The sequence below is a fragment of the Echinops telfairi genome, unplaced genomic scaffold, assembly GCF_000313985.2.
Source record: "Echinops telfairi isolate 266 unplaced genomic scaffold, ASM31398v2 ScPeMD7_70;HRSCAF=299, whole genome shotgun sequence".
Taxonomy (NCBI): Eukaryota; Metazoa; Chordata; class Mammalia; order Afrosoricida; family Tenrecidae; genus Echinops; species Echinops telfairi.
Genome location: NW_022103968.1, coordinates 28,757,659 through 28,784,010, shown reverse-complemented (window position 1 = coordinate 28,784,010; position 26,352 = coordinate 28,757,659). Strand labels below are relative to the sequence as shown.

Below are 26,352 nucleotides of genomic sequence, written 5' to 3'. Positions count from 1 at the left end.
GAGAAGCGTCACCTTAGTCTTCTGAAGCAAGGGGACACTGCCTGCGGTGGTTGTGACGCTTCCGCTTCGGGCACGTGAAGAAGGAGGTGACTCAGCAGATTTCAACAGAGTCAAGACCCCTAGTCTCTCTTTCCCTCCCGACTCCAGGCGGAAAAGAAAATTCCTCCGAAAGTAAGCTGTTAGGGTTTAAAGCAACAATAAAATCGAGCTCTTTGGAAGGGAGGCAGCAATGACAAGAAGGCCCACATGGGGCAATGAATGTACAAATGTGCTTTACACAATTGAGGTATGTATGGATAGTGATGAGTCGTATGAACCCCTAATAAAAATATTTTTAAAATAAATAATAAAATACCATTGAAAAAAGAACAAACAAAAATCCCCAATAAATTTTTTTCAAAAAAGCCCACATGTAGACCATGCGAGTTGCAAACTCCAGTTTCTCACCAGCAGTTGACTATTGCCCATGACCACAGACAGCATCCCGCGGTACACGGCCGGAGAGAAGAGTCCACTCAGCCTGTGGGAAGGTGTTCAGAGGGACCACACCCGACTTGGTGGGCATCGGTCTACACAATCGAGAACTGAGGCCACCCACGAACAATTTCTCACACAGATCAACACCATTCACAAAACAAAGAGAGTCTTCAGTTTCCTTGATGTCACTTGTGGACGGGTTAGGAGTGCAGAATCGGCTTCTACTGGGCGATGGGTACAAAGGGGCAACATCAAACAGTAATTGATTTTAGGAATGAAGTACAAGGATTCTTCATCATATGCTATAGTTTTCATTGGGCTCATAAAACATCCCTGGTTGAAGTTGATACAACTTTATTTTTGTTGTTATTTATTCTAGGGCTAGGGTTAGGGTTAGGGTTAGGGTTAGGGCTAGGGCTAAGGCTAGGATTAAGGTTAGGGCTTGGTTTAGGTTTAAGGCCAGGTTAGGGCTTAAGTAATAATACCTGGGTTAAGTATTAAAGGTTAAGGGTTAAAAAAAAAGTTCAGGGTTAGAGTTATAGTTAATGTTAGGGCTAGAGCTAGGGTTAGGGTTGACACAGCTATAATCAGACATCTCAAGAGCATGTGAGGATTCCTCATTAATCAAAATGTTTAAGTAGTCTTGGAAATTTCAGATCACGTTAGCCTTGAGACCCTTACTTTTATTACAGTTTTGTCATGAAGAAATATTCTTTTCCATGGAAGAAGCACACCAACCGAAGCACACCAGCCTGTGCGATCACGAAGTTTTGAAGGGATCAGGTATAAGGCATCATCAGAACAAAAAATCGTACCATAGTGAATGATGGGGGGAGTGCGGAGTGGAGACCCAAAGCCCATTTGCAGGCCACTGGACATCCCCTTACAGAGGGGTCTTGGGGAGGAGACTAGCCATTCAGGGTGCGATGTAGAAATGATGAAAAAATTACAACTTTCCTGTAGTTCCTAAATGGTTCCTTCGCCCCCTAATATCATGATCCCAATTCTGCATTCCAAGTCTGGCTGGACCTGTACACTGGTACAGATAGGAACTGGAAACACAGGGAATCCAGGGCAGATGACCCTTCAGGACCAGTGATGTGAGTGGCGATACTGGGAGGCTAGAGGCAGGGAGGGATGGAAAGAGGGAACTGATGACAAGGATCAACATGTGACCTCCTCCCTTGGGGACTGACGACAGAAGGGTGGGTGAAGGGAGACGTTGGACAAGGCAAGAGATGACAAAATAATTTATAAATTATCAAGGGCTCATGAGGGAGCTGGGAGTGGGGAGGGAGGGGAGAAAATGAGGACCTGATGCCAGGGGCTTAGGTGGACAGCAAATGTTTTGAGAATGATGAGGACAATGAATGTACAAATGTGCTTTACACAACTGATGTATGTATGGATTGTGATAAGAGTTGTATGAGCCCCTAAAAAAAACGAGCGACAAATTAAAAAAAAATTCCTCTCATCAACTTTGTACAAAAGACAGCTATGCCAAAATGTCCTCCCTCAGAGTGTATTTCCATAAGGCCTTAGCTTAACCAGAGGAGAAACCACCTTCTCAGGTTTATGGCACTTCACAGGTAATGGACTCGCAGGAGCTTGTCAGAACACATACTCAGTCCCAGGTAGGCAGTTGGATAAGCCTCACTCCTGCCACTTCAGTAGAGTCAATCCTAACTATATAGCATTTGAGAGACTATGGGTCTTTCTGGGAACAGATAGTCTTTCTCTGGCAGAGTGCCTGGTGGGTTCAAACTGTGGCCTTTAGGTTGACAGTCCACCCCTTGCCCAACAGGGGCACCATGGCATCTTAGAGATCCAGCCAAGACTGAGTTAAATTCAATCACACCAATTTGTTCTAAAAGGCTTTACTAATTTTTCCTTTGTAACAGAATTGCTTTATTGTTAGCTGAGATCATGTATAAAATGTATATGAGCTGTAACTCAAGACAATGACTCACCTGAAAAGTTTGAAAGAACTCAGCCCTCCTACAGCAACTATGATTAAGACTTAAACTTGTCTCTGAATCAAGGATCAGCATAATCAAATACCTGTCCATTCTGCAGGATCAGCATAATCAAATACCTGTCCATTCTGCATTTCTTGTTTCTAGGGCACGATTATATTTCCGTTACTGTCTTCAGTCTTGTTCGATGACAAGGGGTTTCCCAATCCAGAGAAGTTTGACCCAGACCATTTTTTGGATAAAAACGGCAACTTCATGAAATCAGACTACTTTGTGCCTTTTTCCCTTGGTAAGTACAAATAACCCCCCACACCACACACGGACCCTCTGCACCATTTCCAGATCACTGGATTCATTACATCTCATTTGATGATGGCAAGGTCAATCATTTCAAACTCTTATCATCCAAATTTAGATAGAGCCATTTAAGTCTCTCACCAATAAAACCAATCTCACTGCCATGGAGTCAATGCTGACTCTCGGCGACTCTATTGGACAAACTAGAACTGTCCCTGTGGGTTTCTGACATTGAAACTCTTCACAGGAGTAGAAAACCTCAGCCTTTCCCCACGGTATGACTGCTGACCTCATAAGCACTATGCTCCTCTACCCGATGGGATCAGCTGAATTACCCAGGGACTATTCTGTGGTTTGACAATTGAACATAATGACAGTTTAACAAATAACAAGTCAATCCAATGCAGAGGGTATGTATTACCAGATGACAAAGGGACCTGTCACTGCAAACTTTATTGATCTTTTCTTTGCAAAATCGTCTTTCTTACACAAAATAGAGTGGTTAACTGTGATAAGTTTTCTGTTTCTTAGAACTCGAGGCCATGGAGGGGACCTTGGTCACCTCATCTTCCTTCTTTCTCTCTAAACTTCAGAGCCCCACATACCCCTGTGTCTGGACCAGAGCTGAGTAGCTCCCTGTCACTATCGCCATGTCAACCAGTTTATGATTGGTGGCACACAATCTTTCCCCTTGTTATTCTATGCTCCTCATTGATTTCCCCCCCAAAACTAGTAGTTAACCCTCTTGTTTTGAGCTACAGAAATAATAACCATTCAACATAAAATAATGGAAGATGGAGAAGAAAAAGAGGGAAAAGTTCTGCCCTCTTACCGTATGGAGATAACTTTATTTTACTGTATATACTTCAAGTAATTATTCATGTATATAGCAGATGTATATTTTAAAATAAAATGTAGTCAGTTCTAATCTATTTGATAAAGTGCTTTTACTTAATACATCGTGACTGAACAACTATTGTACTAAATATTCTTTCAGATAAACATTTTTGGGTTGCATTGTATGCTGAATGCGTAATTATTTTTTAATCCATCCATGGACGTGTAGGCTTCACCTAATTCATTACTATCATACACACTGGATACAAGTGACATCCTCACACGAATCTCCGTTTCCTGCAAAGAAGTTCTCAGAAGGAGAATCACCGAATGAAGTAGTGTAAGCTTCTTTAGGGGGTTTCAATCGTGATGCCAAGTATCTCTCAGGAATAACTTTGCCAATGAACTGTCCTCTAGCAGATTTTGAGTTCTGGTTAGTATCTCAATGTGAGCTGATGAGGTGTTTCCTCTTTCCAGGAAAACGAGCTTGTGTGGGAGAGAGCCTGGCACGCATGGAGCTGTTCCTCTTCCTCACCACCATCCTGCAGAACTTTTCCTTGAAGCCCCTCATCGAGCCAAAGGATCTACCCATCAAACCTATCACTAGTGGGATTATCAATTCCCCACCACCTTTCAAGTTATGCCTCATTCCTAGATAAGAGAAGAACTTTTATCTATCAATCAGCTGCATTGGAAATCAATTTGCTTCCCTCTACTGGAAATTTATTTCATGACAATCTCTTCTTTTCAATGCCACTTAGGCTAGAAATCCTATACACTAAAAAGTTGATGGACATTTGTTAAAATCTACAAATTCGTTGGCAAAAATGACTGGATTTCGTAAAGTGCAAGGTATACCATGGCCATTGAAGCCAGTTCCAATTCAATCAGACCAGTCCTATAGATGGCCTGGATCAGGGCAATCAACAAATAGTGGAGCCTTTACCATTTCTTGCTAAGGAGCCCTGGTAGCTAGCCCTGTGGATTAGTCATTGGGCTGCTAACCACAATATCGGTAGCTCAAACCCATCAGCGGCTCCACAGGAGACAAATGAGGCTGTCTGTTCCCATAAAGATTTACAGCTTTGGAAAGCAGAGCAGTACTATTCCGTCCTATCCAGGATCACTGTGATTCAGAATTGATTCCGTGGGTTGGGTTTCACTATTTTGGTGCTTTTAGATATAATGCTAATTTCTAATCAGTTGGTGGGTTTTTAAACTAGACATCATTACAGATTGATCTATGTGTATTTTTCTATTTCCAATTGAAATCACGTATGATTTTTGCCACATTTAAAAAATAAAGCTTATTCTCAACAAAGATTTTATGGTTGACTTCATTCTAGGGAGAAGACCTCAAAGTCAAATGTATTTTATAGAGACCCCTTTAGTAAATATTAAGTAGAAAAAAGGCAAGACAAAGACAAATGATGCAGATGAGGGAGACCATCAGCCTGAAGCCATAATGGTGGCCAAGGGATCAAAACCACATCGCTAATTATAGGACATAGAAAACAAAGGAAATTTCACAAAAGCACGTTTGACAGTGGATCAATTCATCATGGGCACAGGGAGGACTACAGACGTGGAAAAGGGACATGATTGGAAGATGCACACTCTTGCAAATTACAGGGTGGTTCTGTCGCCCTCTCTCTCACCACCTTGGTCAAGCTATGACCCATGGGACTCAAGATCTTGTGGCCCTGGAACACCGATTTCCATTGAGGGCATGCCCCGGCAAGACCTGAGGGCAGCACTGCCCCTCCCTGGGCTGACTGCTGTTGGATGTCATTGATTAGGTTCCATCCGACTTAGCAACCACATGCACAACAGCATCAAGCCCTGCCTCGTCCTGCGCCAGCCTCACAATTGTTATGCTACAGGCCATCGTTGTAGCCAATGGGTGGGTCCATCTTGTTGAGGGCCTTCCTCTTTTCTACTGACCCTCTACTTTATCAAGCATGATGTCATCTTCCAGGGACTGGCCTCTCCTGATAATGTGTCCAAAAGATGTAATACGTAGTGTCACCAGCCTTACTTCTAAGGAGCTCTGGCTGTACTTCTTCCAAGACAGATGTGTTTGTTCTTCTGACAGTTCATAGTACTTTCAATATTCTTTGCCATGCATTAGAGCTTAAATGCTGAGCACCCAGTTTGCAGAAGGCTATGGATAACAGTGAAAGCCCAAAATCCATTTACAGAGCCTCCACTGAATTATTTCTGACTAGGGGCATGAACAGTCTTGCAGTCAGGCAGGGTGCATTGGGAAATGTATTACCTTCACTCCCTCCCCCCAGTCAACTCAGGGAGGGGTAGTTTCCTCGGGGGCTTGCCTGGTGTGTCCTTGATGGAGATCACAGTACTGAGGTTGCACTGTCATAGTCATGTCCTGGCTGCCTTGGTCATGCTGCGGATTTGAATAAATGACAGCCACTATAATGTCTTGATAATTTAGAAGAGTCTTGGTTGGGTTATAACCAGACTGCTAGAATCTAAAAGCGACTCTTTGATTGTAGTCATGAGTCCACATTTCAGTCCATCTTTTAAAGGCAAAAACTCATTTATCCTTTGTCTGAGACTTAAGCAAGCATAGACAGAAGCAGAAAGCCAAACTAATGTTACTATTCTTTAAGGTTAGGGAGCATGACAGGGTACAGCACTGACTATAACATTCTGTTAACTTCAAGAAGAGCAAGCCTGCATTACAAGGTACCTTCCTTATCATAAAAGAAACAAAACCAAAATGGACTATAACAGCCTGGTTACCATACAAGATTAGCTACACCATTCAGATTACAACATCAGAGGGGACAAAATTGAATCAGAACAAATGATATATTGAAGAATAGTCAAAACTAATTGTAGTGTCCTGAACCTGGGAACATTGGAGTACATTATAAAATTAATCACAGCAGAGACTTTCCCAGAAGGCGAGGGAGAGTGGGCAGGTCAACCAGCAGTCAACTTTCTGAGATGTGAGGGAGGAACAGGCAAGTGACTTAGCAGCTTACAAAAATGGAGTTTCTCTTGCTAAGCTGCCTCGTTCCCTACTCTTTTTATTTGGGAATCAAATTGTTGATTCATCAGTAACTTCTGCACTTAGGTTGGTAGACTGGGTTTTCAATATCATAAGCTTAGCAGGTTCTATACGGTTTTGGATAAACTCTCCTAATGAATTTGTTCTGACCTTTTAAAAATGATGGCTTTTAATCCGCTAACATTTACTCTGGGGGATGAGTGCAGCGAGCTGTGGCTGAAAGTCACCTACTTGTTAAACAGACGAGCAGACAAGCAGGTGGTGAGGCAAAAAGAGCAAGAAAACAGTTTCTGGGAAAGCCTTAAAATACATTTATGATCTATTGTAACACATTTTAAGAGTTCGATTACAATTTACAGAAAACCTAGACTGAGATATCAGTATCAAGAAACCCGAGATGGTCTCAGTTTAAGGAGTCTTTTACAGAAGAATGAGCCTTTCATTCTGCATAGGGCTGCAGCCTTTGTGATGCTAGTAGTGAGCTCAGGCAACAAGTCCATCCACTTTGACCGTGTTGGAATTGTGAGCATGATGGTAAAGGCCGTATCAGCGTGGTGTGAGTCCCGTGGGCATGAACCGCTTTCTAAGGACACCGGCACCGGGCTGGAATGGGTGCACAGGGAGGCTGCTCGCTCTCAGCTGGGGTCCTGCCTTCCTCAAGAAGTTGTGGAGTTGGTGCTGGAGATGCTGTCAGGCTTGAAGGACTTCAGCCAATTATAACGATGAATCTGTGTGCCTGCGGGCGGCCTTGGAACAGTGGAAGGGTCGGTGTGGGACTAACGTGAAACCCTTAAACAACTTTTTAGCTACATACAATTTTCAAAACAAAGACAAGAGTTCTAACAAAATAAAACTAAAATACATAGTTTGAAATGTACCAGCCTTATTTAAACATAATATTTTATAAAGGAACAAAACAAAGATAGTTTATATTTTTATCTATGAAAGTTTGTAAGCCAGTTACCTTGTGTCTTCATTCCACCCAATTTTGGGCATCCAATTTCTATACTGCTTACTTATATTAACCTAGTGCTCTGAGGAGACAAGCAAGTTCTTTGATGTGAAGAATCTTCGTTCCGATCGGAACTTGTGGGTCTGCATCCATAAGCAAAGTCAAAGTCGGACAGGTCGTCCATAAAGTCAGCAGCAATGTGCACCAGTTCACAGGCTCAAAAATCTTCTTTTCATCTGGTCAGGTTCTGGTGATTTCAACGTGAGCTGGCCGTCTTGACCCTGGGCCCAGTCACAATTTTTTTTTAACAACTGTAGCCCTCTTGGGCTAGGCCAGGAGCTTTAGCCAACCGCTCTTATCTTCTTCTTTAGTTCCTATGAACCAGGTTCTCGGGTGTTAGTGACCAGACTGATTGCTGAATTTATTTCATTTCCACACAAGTGGACCTAACTGGTCAACTCAACTAGCAAGCATATCAGGCTGCTTACTGGCTTCTTTTAACATTCCGTCCTAGACAGTTGAGTTTCTTCATGGCTTAAAAAAATTTTTTTTCAGCCTTAGGCACAAACCACGTTTAAAGTTTAAAAGAAAACCAAAAGGGTCCCTTTTTCTTCTGCCAGCAGCAATCTTCACCAGTGTCTGCAAATGTCCAGAGCACTCCAAGCACTGGGTGGGGCTGACCTAGTCAGAGCCTTCTTTACATGGTGGCCTCCACCCATCTTAAAGATTCAAACTGATGGCTGAAAGCAAATAGGCTTACAAACCACCTATTCTTTTACTGTTCAATTATCATTTTTATCAATTACAGTATTAATAACAATAGTTAAAAGAAAACAGTATAGCTGTAGCAGAGCCAGATTTTAAACTCGATTTTTAAAAACAAATTTAATTTTCATTTATTTTATTTTAACTTTTACTTAAACACTTTTATTGACACAAAATATGGCCTCAAGATTTTGACTGACTTAAGTGAGGGCAGGGCCCTCTATCAGCCACCTTGACTTTCATCAGCCACTCTGATCAAGGGCGTGGTTTCTGCCAGAGAGGCTTAAGGGGCCTTTTTGTCCCCTTAGTTTAAGCTTACATTTATCTATTTAGTCAACTTAGATAGGATTAACCAACGATAACTTGTTGGGAGCCATCCTAGCCATGCTGTCTAGCAAAGCTACAGCCTGGTGGAAGAAGCTTCTGCAGAGCGGAGCTTCCCAGCGAGGGTTTCCAACATCCCTCAAATATTTGCTGTTGTTAAATCCATTCTTGAGAATTTTGTGCATCGTCATGCTTACCACACCTGGAGCGGATGTGAGGGCAGTCTTGAGAAGTACGAATAAAACCAGATCTAAAACTTGCTTCAATATGACAGGGCTTTGCTTAACTGAGGCATTGGAGAGGCTTAGACAGCGAGACATCTTTGGGAATTCTGAGAAGGATATGTGGGAATTGAGTGAGGAAGAAACCTCAAAGTGAAGGTCAGAGGAGAAAATGAAATCTACCAAAAAACCCTGGATTCCATTCAGATTAGCTAGTGGGGGGCTCTTTTGGCCTCCCCGATATAGAGGATGGTACAGACTGCCTCCCCCAACTGACACCCCTTTACCTTGGACAGGGGCTTACATAGAATGGTTCACATTAATAGAAAACATGTAAAAAGGGAAATATTAAGTCTTTGGCAAAGAATCAGGCGGTTTGGCTCCCCATGGTGCCTCAGGAGTATAAAAAATAAAAGAGACATAGGTAGACAATGGAACAGTTACCATGGGAAAGTTTGTAAAGGGAAATATTTAACTCTGAGAAGCATTTAACTCTGCTTGTAGACATTAGGCTTTGAAGCAGCACATGAGGTAGTTTCATTATGTTAAGTTAGTCAACCAGGAAAGAAACCTTGTGAACAAAACATAGGGCAGTGAGTAGGATACGAGTCTAACCAAATTTTCTGAACACCTCAATCAAGAATAGTATGTGACGTAGAAGACAAACAGTACAGGGGGAAAGAACCAGGAAGAGGACAGAAAGTGATAGTAAAAAGGACAGACATTAAAATGGTCTTTTATCAGGTTTCAGTGGAAATGATAAGGGTGATTTTGGAGTTAATCATAAAGCACTGTTTTTATGTAGTGGTCTGCAAAACATTACGGTATAAATAAAGCTGTCTGGAAGAACTCAGCAGAGATTGCTTCCACCAGAACATCTCTCGTGTCTGTCTCGTCTGTGTTCGCCGACTCCACACCTCCTTCAGGTATCCAGTTCAACCCTCCCTCCTGGAGCTGGACTCTGTCAAGTGGCACCCCGAACAGGGACCTGAAGGTAATCTTTTCTCGTTTTTGGTGTGGCTAGGACTTCACCTAGGGCACTGCAGACCCCATGGCGGCAGGCAACCAGGTAAGTAGGGGTGACCAGATAAAGAACTTGAGAAGTATGGGCCACAGTGAGTCTAAGGAAAGACGACTGTTGTTTGTAGAAACTCTAAAGCAAATTCTTAACGGAAAAGGGTTCGTGTGTCGACTCATCAGATAACAGGATTTTTAAACTTTGTACAGCGATGCAGTCCATGGTTTCCTGAAGAAGGTACCGTCAGTTTAGATGCATGGACTAAAGTAGGGGAAGAATTAAAAGAATGCTATAATGAACATGGGCCTGGAGAAATCCCTGTAGAAACATTCTCCTTATGGAGCTTAGTGAGAGATTCCTAAGACCCCTTACAAGAAACCTCGGTTACTCAACTTTCCAAGAAACTTTCTTTGCAAGATGAGAAAGCGCCTCTAAAGGCGGACCAAGCGGAGAGGAAACAGACTTCTACTGTTGACACCGACTCAGGGGAAAGTGATGATCAACTTCGCCTGAAGATGAAGCCGACTTAGAAGAAGCAGCTGCCCGATGTCATGACAATGATTGGGATTTACCCTTAGTTCACGCAAAAGGTCATTGTAAAAAGCTCCATTATGGCTCGATGAATAATTTGGCAATTAAATCTAAAATTAAGAAGTCTAAAGGCTGGCCTACACCCCCGCCTCCTTTGGGTTTTGGCTTCCAAAGAGCCCTACCTTGTGTCAGAAATATGTAGGTGCAGCCTTGCAGTCAATTAGGGATAAGTATTTAGAAGCTTATGTTATCCATTATATGGATAATATTCTTTTAGCCCATCAAAATCCATGGTATATTGCAAGAAATTTTACAAGATACTATAATGGCTCTAACTCAACAGGGGCTGAAAATATCCCCAGAAAAAATACAAACAGAACCCCCTTTTTCTTTTTGGGGGAGGAAAATATTGGGAGAGAAAATAATTACTCAACTATACAATTAAGGCAGGATTCATTAAAAAACCTTAAATGATTTTCAAAAATTATGAGGGGTTGTTAATTGGTTTTGTCCTTTTTCAAAACTAATCACTAATGATTTGAAACCTTTATTTGTCATCTTACAAGGGGACCCTAACCCTAAGTCACCTAGGGCATTGACTCAGGAAGGAAAATTGGCCATTGAAAATGTGCAAAAAGCAATAATGAATAACCAATTAACAAGACTAGGCTATTTAAAACCTTGGTCTTTGATTTTGCTACCTACTGTCCATTCCCCTACGGGATGCTTGTGGCAGAATGGACCCCTGGAATGGTTATATTTAGCTTCCAATTCTCCTAAAATGGTCACGCCTTATACTTCCTTGATAGCATTGCTTATCTTAAAGGGAAGAAAAAGGAGTAGAGAGTTGTTTGGTATAGAAGTATTGAATATTATATCACTTTACAATTCTCATCAGCTTGAAAACCTTTTGCAATCTGATCCAGATTGGAAGCTTGCCCTTGCAGGATATACAGGAATCATAGCATATCATTCACCTAACAACCCTTTGTTACATTTTATAAAAGACCACTCTGTACTCTTCCCTCGAAAAACCTCTAAGGAACCATTTGACACTCCACTGGTGTCCCTTGTTTTTACTGATGGATCCTCTAATGGCACAGCTGCAGTTATAGTTGATGATCATAAGACTTCATTTTCTACTATCAGAAGTCCGCTCAAAAGGCTGAACTTATGGCAGTAATATATGTATTTGAAACATTATCTAATACTTTCTTTAATCTTATTCAAATTAACAATATGTGGTTAAATTGTTTCCATTTATAGAGACAGCATCCATTCCTCTCCAGAAAACCAATATATTTGATTTATTGAGTAAATTACAAAATTTAATAAGCAAACGTACATTACAATTTTTTATAGGGCATGTTAGATCTCACAGTAACCTGCCAGGTCCTATACATGAAGGGAATAGGCAAGCAGATGCCTTAACACGATCCATGATTTTATCCACAGAACAGGCCTCCAAGAGTCATGCTTTGCATCATCAAAATGCTAATGCTTTGAGATTACAGTATCACATAACCAGAGAAGCCGCACGAGAAATTGTTAAAAAGTGTTCCATGTGCCCAACTCAGGCTCCAACCTTACCAACTGGAGTCAATCCTCGAGGATTGATGCCTAATGACATAAGGCAGATGGACGTTACTCATATCCCTAGTTTTGGTAAACTTTCCTTTGTGCACGTATGCATAGAGACTTTCTCACATGCAGTCATTGCCTCAGCCCGTACCAGAGAAGCACTTAAGGATGTAATTCAACACTTGTTTTATTGTTTTGCCATTTTGGGACAGCCTAGAGAGATAAAAACTCATCAAGAACTTTTGTTCCACTTTTGGGATCAAACAGATTACAGGAATTCCATACAACCCTCAAGGACAGGCCATAGTAGAAAGAGCTCATCAAACACTTAAAATCCAAATCTAGCATTTGCAGGAAGGAGAGCTTAAATATCACTCTCCACATCATATTTTACAGCATGCTATGTTTGTTACAAATCATTTAAATGGTAATTCAGTAGGACACACACCCATGTATGTACATTTTCAGGGTCCTGACATTAAGCCTAAACCACTGGTAAAATGGAAAGATGGATTAACTGGGACCTGGAAAGGCCCAGACGTCTTACTCACTGTGGGCGAGGATCTGCTTGCGTCTTTCCACAGGTGTTGACTCTCCGGCGTGGATCCCAGACCGATTCATGCGCCCCCATGACGGGCCTGCCGCCTCCTCCGCCTCACAGCAGTGTCACCAGCTACTTGGAAACCATCAGGGAAACAGCTGACTCCTCTCCTGATGGATTCCAACAGGCTCCTTGTCCAGCCCCTCCGACTCATGCTCCAGTGCGCTAGTCATCTCCTCCCTTCACGGGGGGGAACCAGTCCCTCCTTGGTTTCTCCTTTCCAGCGTCTGTCTCTTTAGCCAGGTCGGAGACAATCTGGGCCTGGGTCTATTCGTCACCGCCTCGCCTGCCCTCTCCACCCGCACTGTCTTCCACCAACCTGGGGACAACTGAGGAAGCTCAGCAACAAAGCACCTGACATTGTTGCTTCCCAAGGAACGGCACCCACCCTGGAGGTTGTTTTTACCGCTCTGCTAGCAGTGCTCACGTGCCAGGTATTATGCTCATGATTAGTCACAGCTGAAAACTATGCGTCAGACATACCAGAACCTCCGGGTTTGCACCCTGTCACCTGAGAGACACCCAAAGTGCGGGTTTTTGCAAATGATTCCTTCCTCCTGGGGGGGGGGGCGTCACTCAAGTGCCTTTATTAACCCTAAAAGTTCATTTAATGTTACCTACAGGGGTAATAGTTCCCTGCCTCCTATTTGCGGATCCCATCTTCACACACCACTTCCAGGGCCTGTGTGTCACTGGGGATTAGAACTCTGATCACAGATTCCCGTTACTAGAGCCAAGCAGAGACATCTTTGGATGTTAGCACTTAAATTAAGACTTCAACTTTTCTTTTTTTATTATTTTTTTACAACTTTAACTTTTCATATTCTTTTCAGATCCCAATTGCATAAACAGTGTGGCTGTTTACTGACCTCTGGCCGTGTAGCTGCAAGCAATTTTACAAGTCTCACTGTTCAGGGGAACAAAAGATGGAGTGTTAGCCCAATAAAAAGGTTTTGTGTAATTCCAAATAGCATAATTTACATAATTACTAATAGTTGCATTTATACTTTTGAAACAATTTTTATGAGGAACCCAATTAATTATTATATATATTAATATATAGTAATGTGGCCTTTGACAGTGTAATTAATGCCATTCATTTTGTATAATTTTATGTGAAAACTTTACAAAATCATTATTTTATTTGTCAAGCTGTGCAGTACTATTCTTATATTTAGCTAAAGTTACTCCTGCTAGGGAGAAAAGTCTATAATTAGTCTAATTAACAGAAAACCAAGACATTTACACTTGCATTTTAGCCTTAAGACCACCTTCTGCAGATTTCATGCACACTGGGTAAGTGTTATGATTTAAGTAGAGTTGAAGGCATGTCCTCTCCTGCTGAGACAGTGACTTCTGGCCATCTTCCCATGGTCCTGGAGCTCACTGAGTGACACTGCTGGAAACCACAGGTCCTGGCAATTACTCTTTAAAACTTGTATGAGGACTGTAAGCCCAATGAGAGGGCTCTGCACTTACTTCAGATGAATAGCAAGCACGGCCAGCGTGGCCAGAAACATGCATCCAGGAGTCTCAGGAGCAATGATTTGGTCTCTGACTGAAGAGCAATGTATACTTTTTTATCTGATGAAATGCAGACACAACTTTTTCCTCGATTGAGCAAAGGTTTTAGTATATTATTATTATTATTATTATGAATGCTTTTCTTCTTTCTAAATGTGCATTGGTTCCTTCCTAAGGGCCGCCTGTTCCGAACATGAACCCTGTCTTTGGTTTTATCGGCTTCGGAGGGGTCTGTTTCTTTTAAGGCCTCCACTACAGCCCTTTCGCTTGTTTCTCCAGGCATTAGAAACCCTTTGAGCAATTTCTATTAATTCTAAAAAAAATTAAGCGCGTTTTTATTTCCTTTCATGTCCCACCCCTGCTGAAGCGCAACACAGCTTTTGGGGCCTCGTAGTGAATACGACCGTGCTCCTCCGGCGTGACGTGGGAAGCACAACCAGGCTTTCCTGGCAGTCATCTCACGTGGGGGACAAGTTTAGAACAAAACAAAGCCAGGGCCTTTGCCAGAGTTCTGCAGAGCAGGGAGCCAGTGTCTGCGGACATGTCCTGCTCTGTACGGTGAGAGTAGGCAGCCAGCATCTATGGCTGCTCTTTGCTTTCCAGGGACTCTCCACGGACGAGAGAAGGTTAGAGCTTTAATCAGATGCAAACACACACCTACATATATATATTAATGCCAAAGATGTGAAAATATAAACAGTTGCTAAAAAATAAATCTCCTTTTACGAGCTGAATTTACATTTCTTGGAAGCAAAGATTAATTACCCACTCAAAAACACATTCCGATTCCCAAACCTCTGGGTGAAACTGCTTCAAGTCTTCAACAAAGACACAAAGCTCAACAGGTTATCTATTTTAACAGCACTGCAAAGCAGATAAAACTTTAGAAAGGCAAAAGATCTTCAGAGGCAACCGAAAACAAAGGCACAAAGACAAATAAATCTACCTTCCAAGGCTTAAACTTTTGCCAAGTGCCCTGGCCGATTCGATTCAAATCCCAGGTTTGTGGATAAAACCACTCCATGTTCTTTAAAAAAATACCACACAAAGGTTTTAAATGTATAAGCAAAAATTTTTGTCCTGATTAAAATTTATTTACTTTTAGCCAACAATTTAAACCTGCAAATAGAAAGCCCAAAAGTAACAATCAAAAGAAATGTTTTTCTGTTTGTCCAGATGTCCAGTCAGTCAGGTCTATATATACACCAGAGTTGCAAGAGAAACACAAAGACATTTACACACCGCGAGGACAATAATTAGACTGGCCAGGTTACACAAAGATACAAACAGCTATGGCTAGCCAAACCTGAGAACCACACTTGTTAAGTGACTAAAAGACAAGGGGCCAACCTAACAAGTCACCGAACTTGTCAATTCAACAAGCTAAGAAACCAGTTGCCAATTCAAGGCATCAGACTTGTTGGCAATTCAACAAGATAGCAAACCAGTTGCCAATTCAAGGCACCAGACTTATTAAGTGACGCTCTGAAAAGACCAGCCGCCAGCTGAACAAGTTACCAGATCCTCAGCCAGCGTCCTGGTGAGAAGCGACCAGGAAGAGTCCAGCCCGTATCCAGTCCCCTTCCCAAGTCAAACCAGAAGACTGGTCCCACAGTCAAACTTACCTCCGGAAGAACAGAAGACTCAGGACGAATTCCAAAACTCCAGCATCTCTAGGCAGCTGCTCAACTGGAAGGTAGGAGTCTGGGGCCCTGGTGAAACCAGGGGACACCTCCCCTAGAGGTTCCACACTTACAGGAGCAGTTGCCGGACAGAAGCATCAAGGCACAGTAGCTTTCCTGGTCAGGGAACCAAAATGTTGCAGATTCGAATAAATGACAACCACTATAATGGCTTGATAATTTAGAAGAGTCTTTATTCGGTTATAACCAGACGGCTAGAATCTAAAAAACAATTCTTTGATTGCAGTCCCGAGTCCACATTTCAGTCCATCTTTTAAAGGTGAAAAACTCATTTATCCTTTGTTCAAGACTTAAGCAAGTGTGAACAGAAGCAAAAAGCAAAATTAATGTTACTTAATGTTTAGGGTTAGGGAGCATTACAGGGTACAGCACTGATTTTAACCTTCTGGGAACTTCAAGAAGAGCAAGCATGTGACCCCAACCAGAGACGAACTGACCCCCTCCCTAGAAATAGGTGTGACAGAGAACACCGAACCTACAAGCTGAGCAGAAAGGCCAGCATGCCACCCCCACACGGAAGCAGACCAGGAAGGAAAAAGAGAAAAAGAGAGCCGGACTAGACCCCATGCTGGCACACCAGGCCCAGAGGATGACATCCCTTCAGGGAGCTAATGGGACACAGAGGGGGCTGGACTGGGTGGCAACAGCTCGTGTCCCCTTACTAGAGCATAATTCAGCAGAGAACAATTCTGGGGTCACACGGTGGGGAGGTAGTGCAGTCTGAACCCCCCACAGTGGGGCAAACCAAGAAAGGAACATAACAGACCAGCAGCTGGAGCAAAGCAAAGCTATGAAGCCCCCGAGGAGCCCCTCAAAAGGGACTCCAGGCTGGGAGGGGCAGCTCCTGGACAGTCATGAAGCCCAGCACACTGACCTGGTATTTTTGTATATTTCTTCTCTTTTTGTTTTTCTCTTTCCTCCCTTTTCTTTTTCTTCTTGTTTCTTTTCTCTTTTCAGTCTCTTTTTTTTAACCAGTTTGGGCTATGTCATAGTCGGTGTGCTTACCTATAAGACAGGCATGGGAAGTGTACCTGAGGAGAGAGCGGTGGGACCAACAGTCCTGGAAAGACCTGGGGGGTGAGGGCGGTGGGGGAAGGGGGTGGTGAGCAGGCAGTGCCATGAACAGGGGAACAACTTGGGTATTAGAGTAAATAGCAAGGAGGAGATAGGGATCAGGGGTTGGGGTGGATGTCAGAGCAACAACAAACTAGCTAAGAGGTGGTACCAAAAGGCAGAAATAAGAGGAAAGTGAAGTGGGGCAAGAGGAAGGTAAGAGGAAACAGAGGGAGGACCTAGGAAGCACAGCAGTGGGTAGAGGTATAAACATAGAGGTGTACATATGTAAATATATTAATCCACAAAAATAGAGATATTGGCCTATGTACATGTATTTATACAGCAATACACTGAGGTAGTAGAAGGACTTCGGGCCTCTGCTCATACCTTTCCTCAATACAAGAACACTTCGTTCTAACAAATCGGCAGTCTGAGATGTTCACCGTCCTGACACAATCACTGAAGACAAAACGGATGCATACGCAAATGTGGTGAAGAAGGCGGATGGTGCCTGGCTATTAAAAGATATAGTGTCTGGGTCTTAAAGACTTGAAGTTACACGAGCCGCCATCCAGCAGAGAAGCAACAAGGAAGGCGCACACGACCGATGCCGCCATAGGAGTCCTAGAGACCGGTAATGGGCACCAGAAAAACACAACGAACAAGCAAAAACATATTGTTGAGAATGAGGGCATTGGAGCAGAGACCCAAAGCCCATCTGTGGTGGGAACAATCCCCCCACAGAGGGGCCACAGGGAAGGGATGAGTCAACCAGGGTGCAGTAAAGCATCGGTGAAACACACAAGATTCCTCTGGTTCCTTGAGGCTTCCTCAGCCCCCACTACAATGACCCCAGTGCTGCTTCTCAATTCAGACCAGACCAGAGATGGGAGCTCATGATACACAGAATCCAGGAACAGGAGTGGGAACAGAGATACCAGAAGGGTAGGGGGAAGACAGGGAGAGGAAGGAAGAAAGGGGGAACCGATCGTAATGACCGACACATAACCATACACCACTCTCCAGGGGGAAGAACAACAGAAAACATGGGGAAAAGGAGACAGCAGTCAGTGTGAGATATGAAAATAATAACAACTTATCAAGGGTTATGAGGGTGGAGGAGGAGGAGGGGTGGAAAGAGGAGCTGATACCAAGAAAGTAAATGTCTAGAAAAGAATGAAGACAACAATATACAAATTCACTTGATGCAAGCAATGTATGGATTGTAAGGAGTTGTAAGAGTCCCCAGTAATGATCTTTTAATAATAAATACATAAATAAATAAGAAGAGCAAGCATGCATTAGAAGGTACCTTCCTTATACAAGAAACAGTACCAAAGTTGACTATAACATTCTGGTTACCATAACAAAATTAACTACACCATTCAGATTACAACATCAAAGGGAACAATATCGAACGAACACAAATTCAAAAAGCTTTGAATTTCAAGGGCAATTGGCGCTATAAATCTCACTTGGGGAGCCAGATCCATTGTCAAGATGGGAAAACATAGGCCTGCAGGTAAAATAATGTGTTAAAAGCCACTGTCAGGTGGTGGCAGGCAGAAAATGAGAAGTGTCCCTCATCTAATTCAGGTTCCTTCTTTGGCTTTTCATCTCATAATTAAGATGTGGAATTCAGAAGCTCCCTCTGTTTCTGAGCTTCATTAAGTGTTGAGTTCTCAAAAGACTCCTCTATCCTGTCAACACCATCATGGGATTCTGCTCTATAAAAATAAAACCACAGTGAACGGCCCTTTGCTTGGGGTTCTGCACGGCATCCCAGAGAAAGAGCAGCAGATACCGGCCTGTGTCTCCCCTCCGCTCTCCAGGGCCCTGACCCCATCCTTCCATGGCTCTTAGGGTGTTTGATGTACCTTCCACGGCAGGGTGTTTCATTAGCAGCAGGAGCCCGAATCTCAGGGTGCTACTCGTTGTCTCTGTTCCCCCCACAAACAAATTAGATCCACAAGCTGCCAAGTTCCTCAAGTTAAATTCAGATGCCGGATTGTCTTTCTCCTGAAAGTGGAAGAGTTCATGGCCACATGAGTTAAAGACACTTTGGCTCCTTTACTTTGGACATGTCATTAGGAAAGACCAACACTGAGAAAGGACATGGATGTCTGGTCAAATAGAGGGTCAGCAAAGAGGGGAGCAGATGGACTGGCTCAGCAGCCACAATCATGGCTTCACAAACCTCAGGATGATGGCACAGAACCAGGTAACACATTCTGTCCCACATCAGGCTGGCACAAGTCAGCACTGACATGGCGGTAACTAGCAAAATTATTAATGACAACAGTATCTACTGTCGCTATAATATATAAAAATATCAAGAATTACCTACATGGTGTAATCATGAGTGCGTGTTGTACTTGCACGGAATGAGGAGGTAGGGTGCCTGGGGACGACAGCACAGGGTGTACCTGCTCCATCTTGTTCAAGAAACAGTCAATGTAGTCCCGAGGGTGGTTCAGATCCAGAGACTCTTGATGCTCCTTGACTTTCTCCATGATGAAATTTCTCACGTCCTGAATTCTTCTTAAGAATGCTCTGTGCTCTCCAGGAAGATGTTTTATGAGTGTTGGCCAGAGATTATACAACTGAAAATGGGGAGGTAAAAAAGTGTATATGTGTGTACACACACACACACACACACACACACAGGAAATTCAGTTTGTGAGAGGAGACCAGCGTTTGGAATGGAACGCCTAACCCTCTGAGCTATCTGACCAAGCAGCGTCCTTTCCCCAGCTTTCATAAAGAAGAGAGACTTCGATGCAAGAGAACAGCCCTTCCCATCTGCTTGCTCGGGTCTCCTCTGCCTAGCCACAGTGGAGAATAGGAGTTTAGGGTCCTTACAAGAACCTTGAGAGCAGAATGTGCTGCCTTCTTTTGTCTGAGTAAACCCATGGTGGGAGGCAGAGGGCAACCTGGCCTCGATGCTGGGCTAAGTGATGCTGACTCATCCATCTGGCCAAGACTGAGGGAAAGTGGCCTGCCCACGTTGGCACTTGGTCCATGGTGTGGGTCAGCACTCCTCACCCCTCACCCTGAAGGCATTCTGAGTCAGGAAGAGAACCCCAAGTGCAGAGACCGTCTCAGCCTCACCTGGTTCGATCGAGAGTTGAGGCGCCTGGAATTTTCATTTAGCAAATTCATCAGGTACAGGAACCTCTCATCAGTGTACTGGAAACGCTCGTTGAAGAGGACGGAGCAGATCACATTACACGGAGCACAGGAGAAGATGAAGGAGGGGTCAAAGGGCTGGGCTGGTGGAAGAAAAGAACAGCTCTGACCTGGAGAAAGGGGAGCACCCTGCAGTGTCATTCCAAGCACAAGACCTCTTCTGCTCTGGGGCAGACACAGTCACGGCTATGTACGATTGGACTGCTCCTGAGACTGACCACGGTGCTCCACGAGGACACGTGACGATACACTTCAACTCACAGCGGCTCCACGTGTGTCAGAGCAGGACTGTGACCCGTGGGGAGTGTAATGGCTGACTTTGGGGAGAGTTTTCAGGCCTTTAGTTCGTAGGTGAGCACATTAAGCACCTGCACCACCTAGGACTTCATGATCTACTAACAGCAGCCGTCATGTGATGCAGTGTTTACCACAGGCTGGGTCTTATGTAGCAGCCCTGGTGATGTGGCGGGCTGCTGTCTGTAAGCCCCGAAGTTCAGATCCACCAGTCCGCACCGTGGGAGAAAGATGGGCTTTTTACTCTCGGAAAAACAGTGACAGACTCAGAAACCACAGGGGCCGTTCTCCCCTGTCCTACAGAGGCGCTGTGAGTGACATTGGGGTGAAGGCGGTGAGCTTTGGGGTATTGTGGACACGTGTTCTATTATTCAGTCCTCGTCCTGAGGTTTGACTTGTAGCCCTATTTTTTTAGGGTGAGGAAAATGTCCTAGCGGAGCTCAGTTCCGTGTCTGAATGTCTGGACTCGTGGTGCGCAGGGAGCCCTGGGCACACAGTGTTTAAAGCTGGAGGTTGCTAACCAAGAGGTGGGTAGTGAGGACACCCACCAGCCTCTCCCTAGAGGGAGCTGTGCGGTCGGCTTCCATCCAGAGTGACATCCTGGAGACGCTGTGGAACAGTGATGCTCTGTCCTCCAGGCGGCTGTGCAGTGGAATGGCCTCTCCTGGGGTGGGGCTGGGTTTGGTTTGGTAAGAGCCCCATTGGGACATCAACCAAGTCAAAAGGATACCAGAGTCCTGACTCATTATCTGCCCCACTCCTTTCTCCTCACTAACTCCCTGCATCAGAGCAGATCCTGGGCTCGGACACTCAATGGTGCCGCCGATTCTGACTCGGCCAGCATAGAACCGCCCCTGCGGGTCTCCAAGACTGGATCTTTCCTGGAGTAGAAAGAGGCGGCTTTCTCCTGAGGAGCAGCTGGTGGTTTCAAACTGCTGACCTTGCTCGCTAGCAGCTGTGCTAGATATATAATCATTTGTCAATTTGAGGATTAAGAGTGTAGGGATGAAGCCTAGCTTGTCAATCAGATCACAGCCAATGAGGCCTCTGTGTGGGCATGGCCTTCTCCTGCCAATTCTGGGAAATCCAGTATTTTCCTCCTTGGAGGCAGAAAAGACTCTCTCCCTGCTTCACACCCTGGGAGACATAGCACCTGACAAGACACATGGACCCACCATGGTGCAGCCCAGGGTATTGGAGAAGCCATGCAGAGACCCCTGCCAGAGCTGAGATGTTTCCATTGACACTGGTCCAAAGACGTTCTACCCTCTCGCCTGTCATTGCATGTGTTTTGTGAGTCTGAAGAGGACTGTATACATTGGTTTCAGACATATGGGCTAATATCGGACTTAGGGTCTTGATCTGGACTGGGCTGGGCTGTTTTCTCAATGTTCAATTGCTCTTGTATATAAACCTCTTTCTTATACACGAGTATCTCTATGAATGTGTTTCTCTAGTCTACCTGGACTAACACAGCAGACACAGCTCCTAAGTGCCTCCCCGAGGAGGAGCGTGTAGGTCAGTGTGGGGGGACATCCTGGCTCCCAAAGGTCTGCTGAGTGAGACTCACCCTTTGTTTTCCGGAGCTCCTCCACAAGGCACCGGGCTTCCTCCTGGATCCTCTCCTCGATGCTCCTCTTCCCCATTCCAAAGTTCCTCAGGGTCAGGAGGGAGAAGCGCCGCATGTGCTTCCACCTCTCTCCTTGACTGAAAAGGATTCCTAGGGGGAAAGAGCAGAGAACCAGAAAGCACTTTGGGTCCTAGAGCCCGAGTTCCCAAGGGCCCATCTCGTGTGTCTACCTGGGTTCCCCCAGGGCCCTTATCTGGCAATTCAAGGGCACATGTGTTCTGTGGTTTGGACCACATGTTTTTTTTAATAAATCATTTTATTGGGGACTCTAACAGCTCTTATCACAATCCATACATCCAGTGTGTCAAGCACATTTGTACATATGTTGCCATCATCATTTGCAAAACATTTTCTACTTGAGCCCTTGGTATCAGCTCATTTTTTTCCTCTCGCCTTCATGAACCCTTGATAAGTGATAAATTATTACTATTTTCATACCTTACACCATCTGCTGTCTCCCTTCACCCACGTTTCTGTTGTTTGTCCTTCTCAGGGTGGGGGTTACATGCTGATCATTGTGATCAGTTTCCCCTTCCTTTTTCTTCTCCCCCCACCTTCCCCCTACCCTCATTACTATTCCCATTCCTGTTTCTGAGGGGCTTATCTGTCCTGGATTTCATTTGTCTAAAGTTCTTATCTGTACCAGTGTACATGCTCCAGTCTGGACAAATTTTCTAAGGTAGAACTGGGGTCATGATAGTGGCGGGGAGGAAGCATTAAGGAACTAGAGGAATGTTGTGTTCCCTTGGTGCTCTAATGCACCCTGGCTGGCTCGACCCTTTCTCCCATGATTTTTTTAAATCATTTTATTAGGGGCTCATACGACTCTTATCATAATCCATACATACATCAATTGTGTAAAGCACATTTGTACATTCATTGCCCTCATCATTCTCAAAACATTTGCTCTCCACTTAAGCCCTGGCATCAAGTCCTCATTTTTCCCCTCCCTCCCCGCTACCCCCTCCGTCATGAGCCCTTGATAATTTAGAAATTATTATTTTGTCATATCTTGCCCTGTCCAACGTCTCCCTTCACCCACTTTTCTGTTGTCCATCCCCCAGGGAGGAGGATTGGACCACGTTTTGTGATACAGAAAAGCAAAGCCAAGCTCTGGTCACAACGTGGACGGATGGTAGCATTGGACGGGGGTTGGGGACCATTGGCAGGTGGAGCACATTCCCACACATGACTTTGTTCATTCCATCTGGCTGTGTGAAAGGTCAGTACAAATGGCAGGTGAGCTCACAACACCCCTCCCCGGGGCTCTGGTTTTACACTTCTCTCTCTCGGAGGATTTGGTTTCACAGGTGATCCGTGATCTTCTCACTAAACTCACCACGCGGTTTTGCATCCTCATTTTGCTCCTGGCTCACAATTTCGTCGCTGCCCTATTTCCTTCTTTGAGTTTCTGGCTCTCCTTTCAGACGCATTTCTAAAAGCTTCTCTGGGAAGCCTTCTTGGGACGCTTCTGCAGGAGGGAATCTGCCTTTAACTTGTTTCCCCCTTTCTTTTAATGTCTCAGTGCCATTTCTCTTTTCTACCCGAATTTCCATAATTTGTTTCCTGCCGTTGTTTCTCCTCAGAGGTTTTGGTCTCTTGTAGTTAGGTATTGGACTCACCTCTCCAAATATCCCCTGGGAATCCTGACCCTCTACCTTGTGCCTAGCTCAACATGTTTCAATATCTGTTCAATATCCATTTCGCACCCACTAAATCAGCAAGCATTTAAAAATTGTATCAATTTTCCACAATGCTGTTGGAAATTTAAGGGGTACTTAGTGAAAATAATTAAAACTGTCTTTGACCCACTGATTGCTCTTCTAAAATTTATAGAAATAGTTCTACAAACGTATAAAGATGTATGCTGCAATGCTATCCTTTCCAATTTAAGGAAACTGTAAGCAATTTAGACAATAATAATAGGGCAATTATTTGTGCAGTTACAGTAAATCAACATTAAAAAAAATCAAACCCACTGCCCTGAAGTTGGTGCCAGTCCATACAGTAAATCAACATTAAAAAAATCAAACCCACTGCCCTGAAGTTGGTGCCAATTCATACAGTAAATCAACATTAAAAAAAATCAAACCCACTGCCCTGAAGTTGGTGCCAATTCATACAGTAAATCAACATTAAAAAAAATCAAACCCACTGCCCTGAAGTTGGTGCCAGTCCACAGTGAGTCCATAGGACAGAGGCGAAGTGCCTCACAGGGCTTCCCAGGCTGTGTCTGTGGGCGGAAGCAGACCACCACATCGTCCGCCCTCAGACAAGCTGGTGGGGTCAAACCGTCCACCTCTCAGTTAATAGGCAAGTGCTTCAACCATTGAACCACCAGGGCTCCTCAGTCAACACTTTCAAAACCTTTTGAATTGATTCTGACTCCTGGCGACTCTACAGAGCAGAGCAGAGCTGCTGCCCAGGGTTTCCAAGGCTGTAATGCTCATGGGCGTAAACGGACTCATCTGTCTACCATGGATCGACTTGTGGGTTTGAACCACCAACCTGTCAATTGACAACACAGTGCTCAGCCCCTGGTACACCCAGGGCTCCTCCACATCAGCATTAGTCATCAACAAACTAAGCAGCCGGTAAAATGATGATTCTGAAAACGGTGTAGAAATATACAAAATGACAGGTGTATCCTAAAAGAGATCAGTTTGCACACATTTCGGTGTACTAGGACTACAGCTGTGTAAGATGTATGGCAACATGGGAAGATGATACATACATAGAGCTGTGTGCAGTGTGTTGTAGCAGAATACTTAATGCTTGTGGCCTCTACACTTAGACAGTGCATTCAAATCTCTGCTCCCAGACTTTCTATGATGGGCAACTCTGTTTACTCCTGTTGCCTCAGCTTCTGCATCTGTGTGGAAATTAGAGTATATTCTTCATGGGACCACTGCATTGACTATATACAATAATGTCTATAAAACATTCTATTATGTATCTGGCATATAAAAATACTCAATGAATATTAATGGTATAATCATAGCTATTGTTATTTTGCTGCTTAGGGGTAATTTTTACAAAAAATATAACAAGCATTTTGTTATATTCAGAAATTCTGTGGGTCAGTAATTTGGCCAGGGCTCAGCTGGGATGGTTAGTCTCTCCTACACACAGTCCAGAGCCTACCTTGGGAAGCTTACGGTTATGTGACAGCTTGGTTGGGCCATGATTCTCTAGTTTGGGAGTCATGAGACAGCTTGACAGTTATCACTCCATGATGTAACCATCTCCAGGATAAGGTTTGCTATGAACTGCCAATCAGTTGACATGGATTTTCCTCAGTAGGGTGGCCTGCATCCAACATGAGGGGACACTTAAAAGTTAATGGAAAAGTGGAATTAAAAGCATGGAATTTCCCCACCAACGTGTGAAGTCCCTTCCTATATGTGAACTCTGGCAAAGTCCACCAGCCTTTTGCTCGATCTAAATCCCGCATCTGGCCCATCACCTGACACCTGGGTTTTGAGACTTGAGACGGTGGCCGATTGTATTGCCCACCAATGTCGGGGCGGATCCGCCTCGACGGCCCATGAGCCAGCAGCCTGCTGCCTGACCTGCCGATCTAGGTTCATGCACTCGTTGCAGAGACAGGTTCATGCATGCTTTCTTTGCAGTAAACCTGTGCATCCCTGAACCGGGACTCCAGCTGCGATGCCTTTTTATTTACCCTGTGACACATAGTATGTACATATCGCATCAGTTTCTTAGTTACATGAGCGCGTGTCCAGTCTTGGTGGCTCAATAGTTACACATTGGGCTGTTAAGCACAAGGTCAGCAATTTGAAATTCCCAGCCGCTCCTTGGGCAAAAGACAAAATGTTCTACTCTTGAAAATATTTAGTCTTGAAAACCCACAGGGGCAGTTCTACCTTGTCGATGTGAGTTGGAATTGACTTGATAGCACTGAGTTTTGGGGGTTTAGGATGTGTGTGTGTATGTGCGTGAGAGAGAGAGAGACAGAGAGACAGACTGGTTTTGCTCCTCTAGAGAACTGATCCTAAGACAAAAGGCTTGCTTGAATGGCTGGGAGTGATTTGAATGGCTGGGAGGTAGAAACATTGGGGAAATGCATCTGATACTGGGGTTGGTATGACTCAAAGCCTGGGCCCAGCTAAGGCAGTTGATTGGATCATCTCCACGTGGCCTCTCCTGTGACTTGGGGCTCCCCACACCAGGACAGCTGGGTTCCAAGCAAGAGTGTCTGGAAAACGTGGCAGCTTCTGTGAGCTCTCTTGGAAAGTTCACTCTAGCTCCCTTGTGGGCGCGGGGTGCCAAGTGAGCGCAGTCCAAGCCCCATGGACAGGCCACAAGTCGTCGTTCC

At 44.3% G+C, this 26,352-nt stretch overlaps 3 protein-coding genes across 3 annotated transcripts in view; 1 reads left to right on the top strand and 2 right to left on the bottom strand.

Annotated features, from left to right (window-relative positions):
• The window catches only part of LOC101650213 (cytochrome P450 2C23-like), a 44,973-nt gene extending 40,356 nt beyond the window's left edge, over nucleotides 1–4,617 (top strand). Inside the window, exons 8-9 of the mRNA XM_013004208.2 lie at nucleotides 2,601–2,742; nucleotides 4,065–4,617. Of these exons, the coding sequence (XP_012859662.1) occupies nucleotides 2,601–2,742; nucleotides 4,065–4,246 (324 nt within the window). The 3' untranslated portion in view covers nucleotides 4,247–4,617. The remainder of the gene's footprint in view (nucleotides 1–2,600; nucleotides 2,743–4,064) is intronic.
• Nucleotides 4,618–18,595: 13,978 nt separating this feature from the next.
• LOC123521822 (cytochrome P450 2C23-like) lies at nucleotides 18,596–19,428 on the bottom strand. Its single transcript, XM_045291434.1, has 2 exons — nucleotides 19,327–19,428; nucleotides 18,596–18,919 (listed from the first exon to the last, which is right to left on the bottom strand). Exons 1-2 carry the CDS (start codon nucleotides 19,411–19,413, stop codon nucleotides 18,596–18,598), a joined length of 411 nt encoding a protein of 136 aa, XP_045147369.1. The 5' UTR covers nucleotides 19,414–19,428.
• A 541-nt stretch (nucleotides 19,429–19,969) lies between these two features.
• LOC101649903 (cytochrome P450 2C23-like) lies at nucleotides 19,970–22,140 on the bottom strand. Its single transcript, XM_013004182.2, has 2 exons — nucleotides 21,954–22,140; nucleotides 19,970–20,172 (listed from the first exon to the last, which is right to left on the bottom strand). Exons 1-2 carry the CDS (start codon nucleotides 22,066–22,068, stop codon nucleotides 19,970–19,972), a joined length of 318 nt encoding a protein of 105 aa, XP_012859636.2. The 5' UTR covers nucleotides 22,069–22,140.
• Between the last annotated feature and the right edge of the window lie 4,212 nt (nucleotides 22,141–26,352).

What these genes read in the sequence shown, in the direction of transcription:
- LOC123521822 (XM_045291434.1), bottom strand. Translation starts at nt 19,413, where the DNA reads ATGGAGAAAGTCAAGGAGCATCAAGAGTCTCTGGATCTGAACCACCCT. An exon ending in TCTTGAACAAGATGGAGCAG is followed by an intron (nt 18,920 to 19,326) that starts GTACACCCTGTG and finishes TTCCACTTTCAG; the next exon opens with GAGAAAGACAATCCGGCATC.
- LOC101649903 (XM_013004182.2), bottom strand. Translation starts at nt 22,068, where the DNA reads ATGCGGCGCTTCTCCCTCCTGACCCTGAGGAACTTTGGAATGGGGAAG. An exon ending in GGAGCTCCGGAAAACAAAGG is followed by an intron (nt 20,173 to 21,953) that starts GTGAGTCTCACT and finishes TTCTTCCACCAG; the next exon opens with CCCAGCCCTTTGACCCCTCC.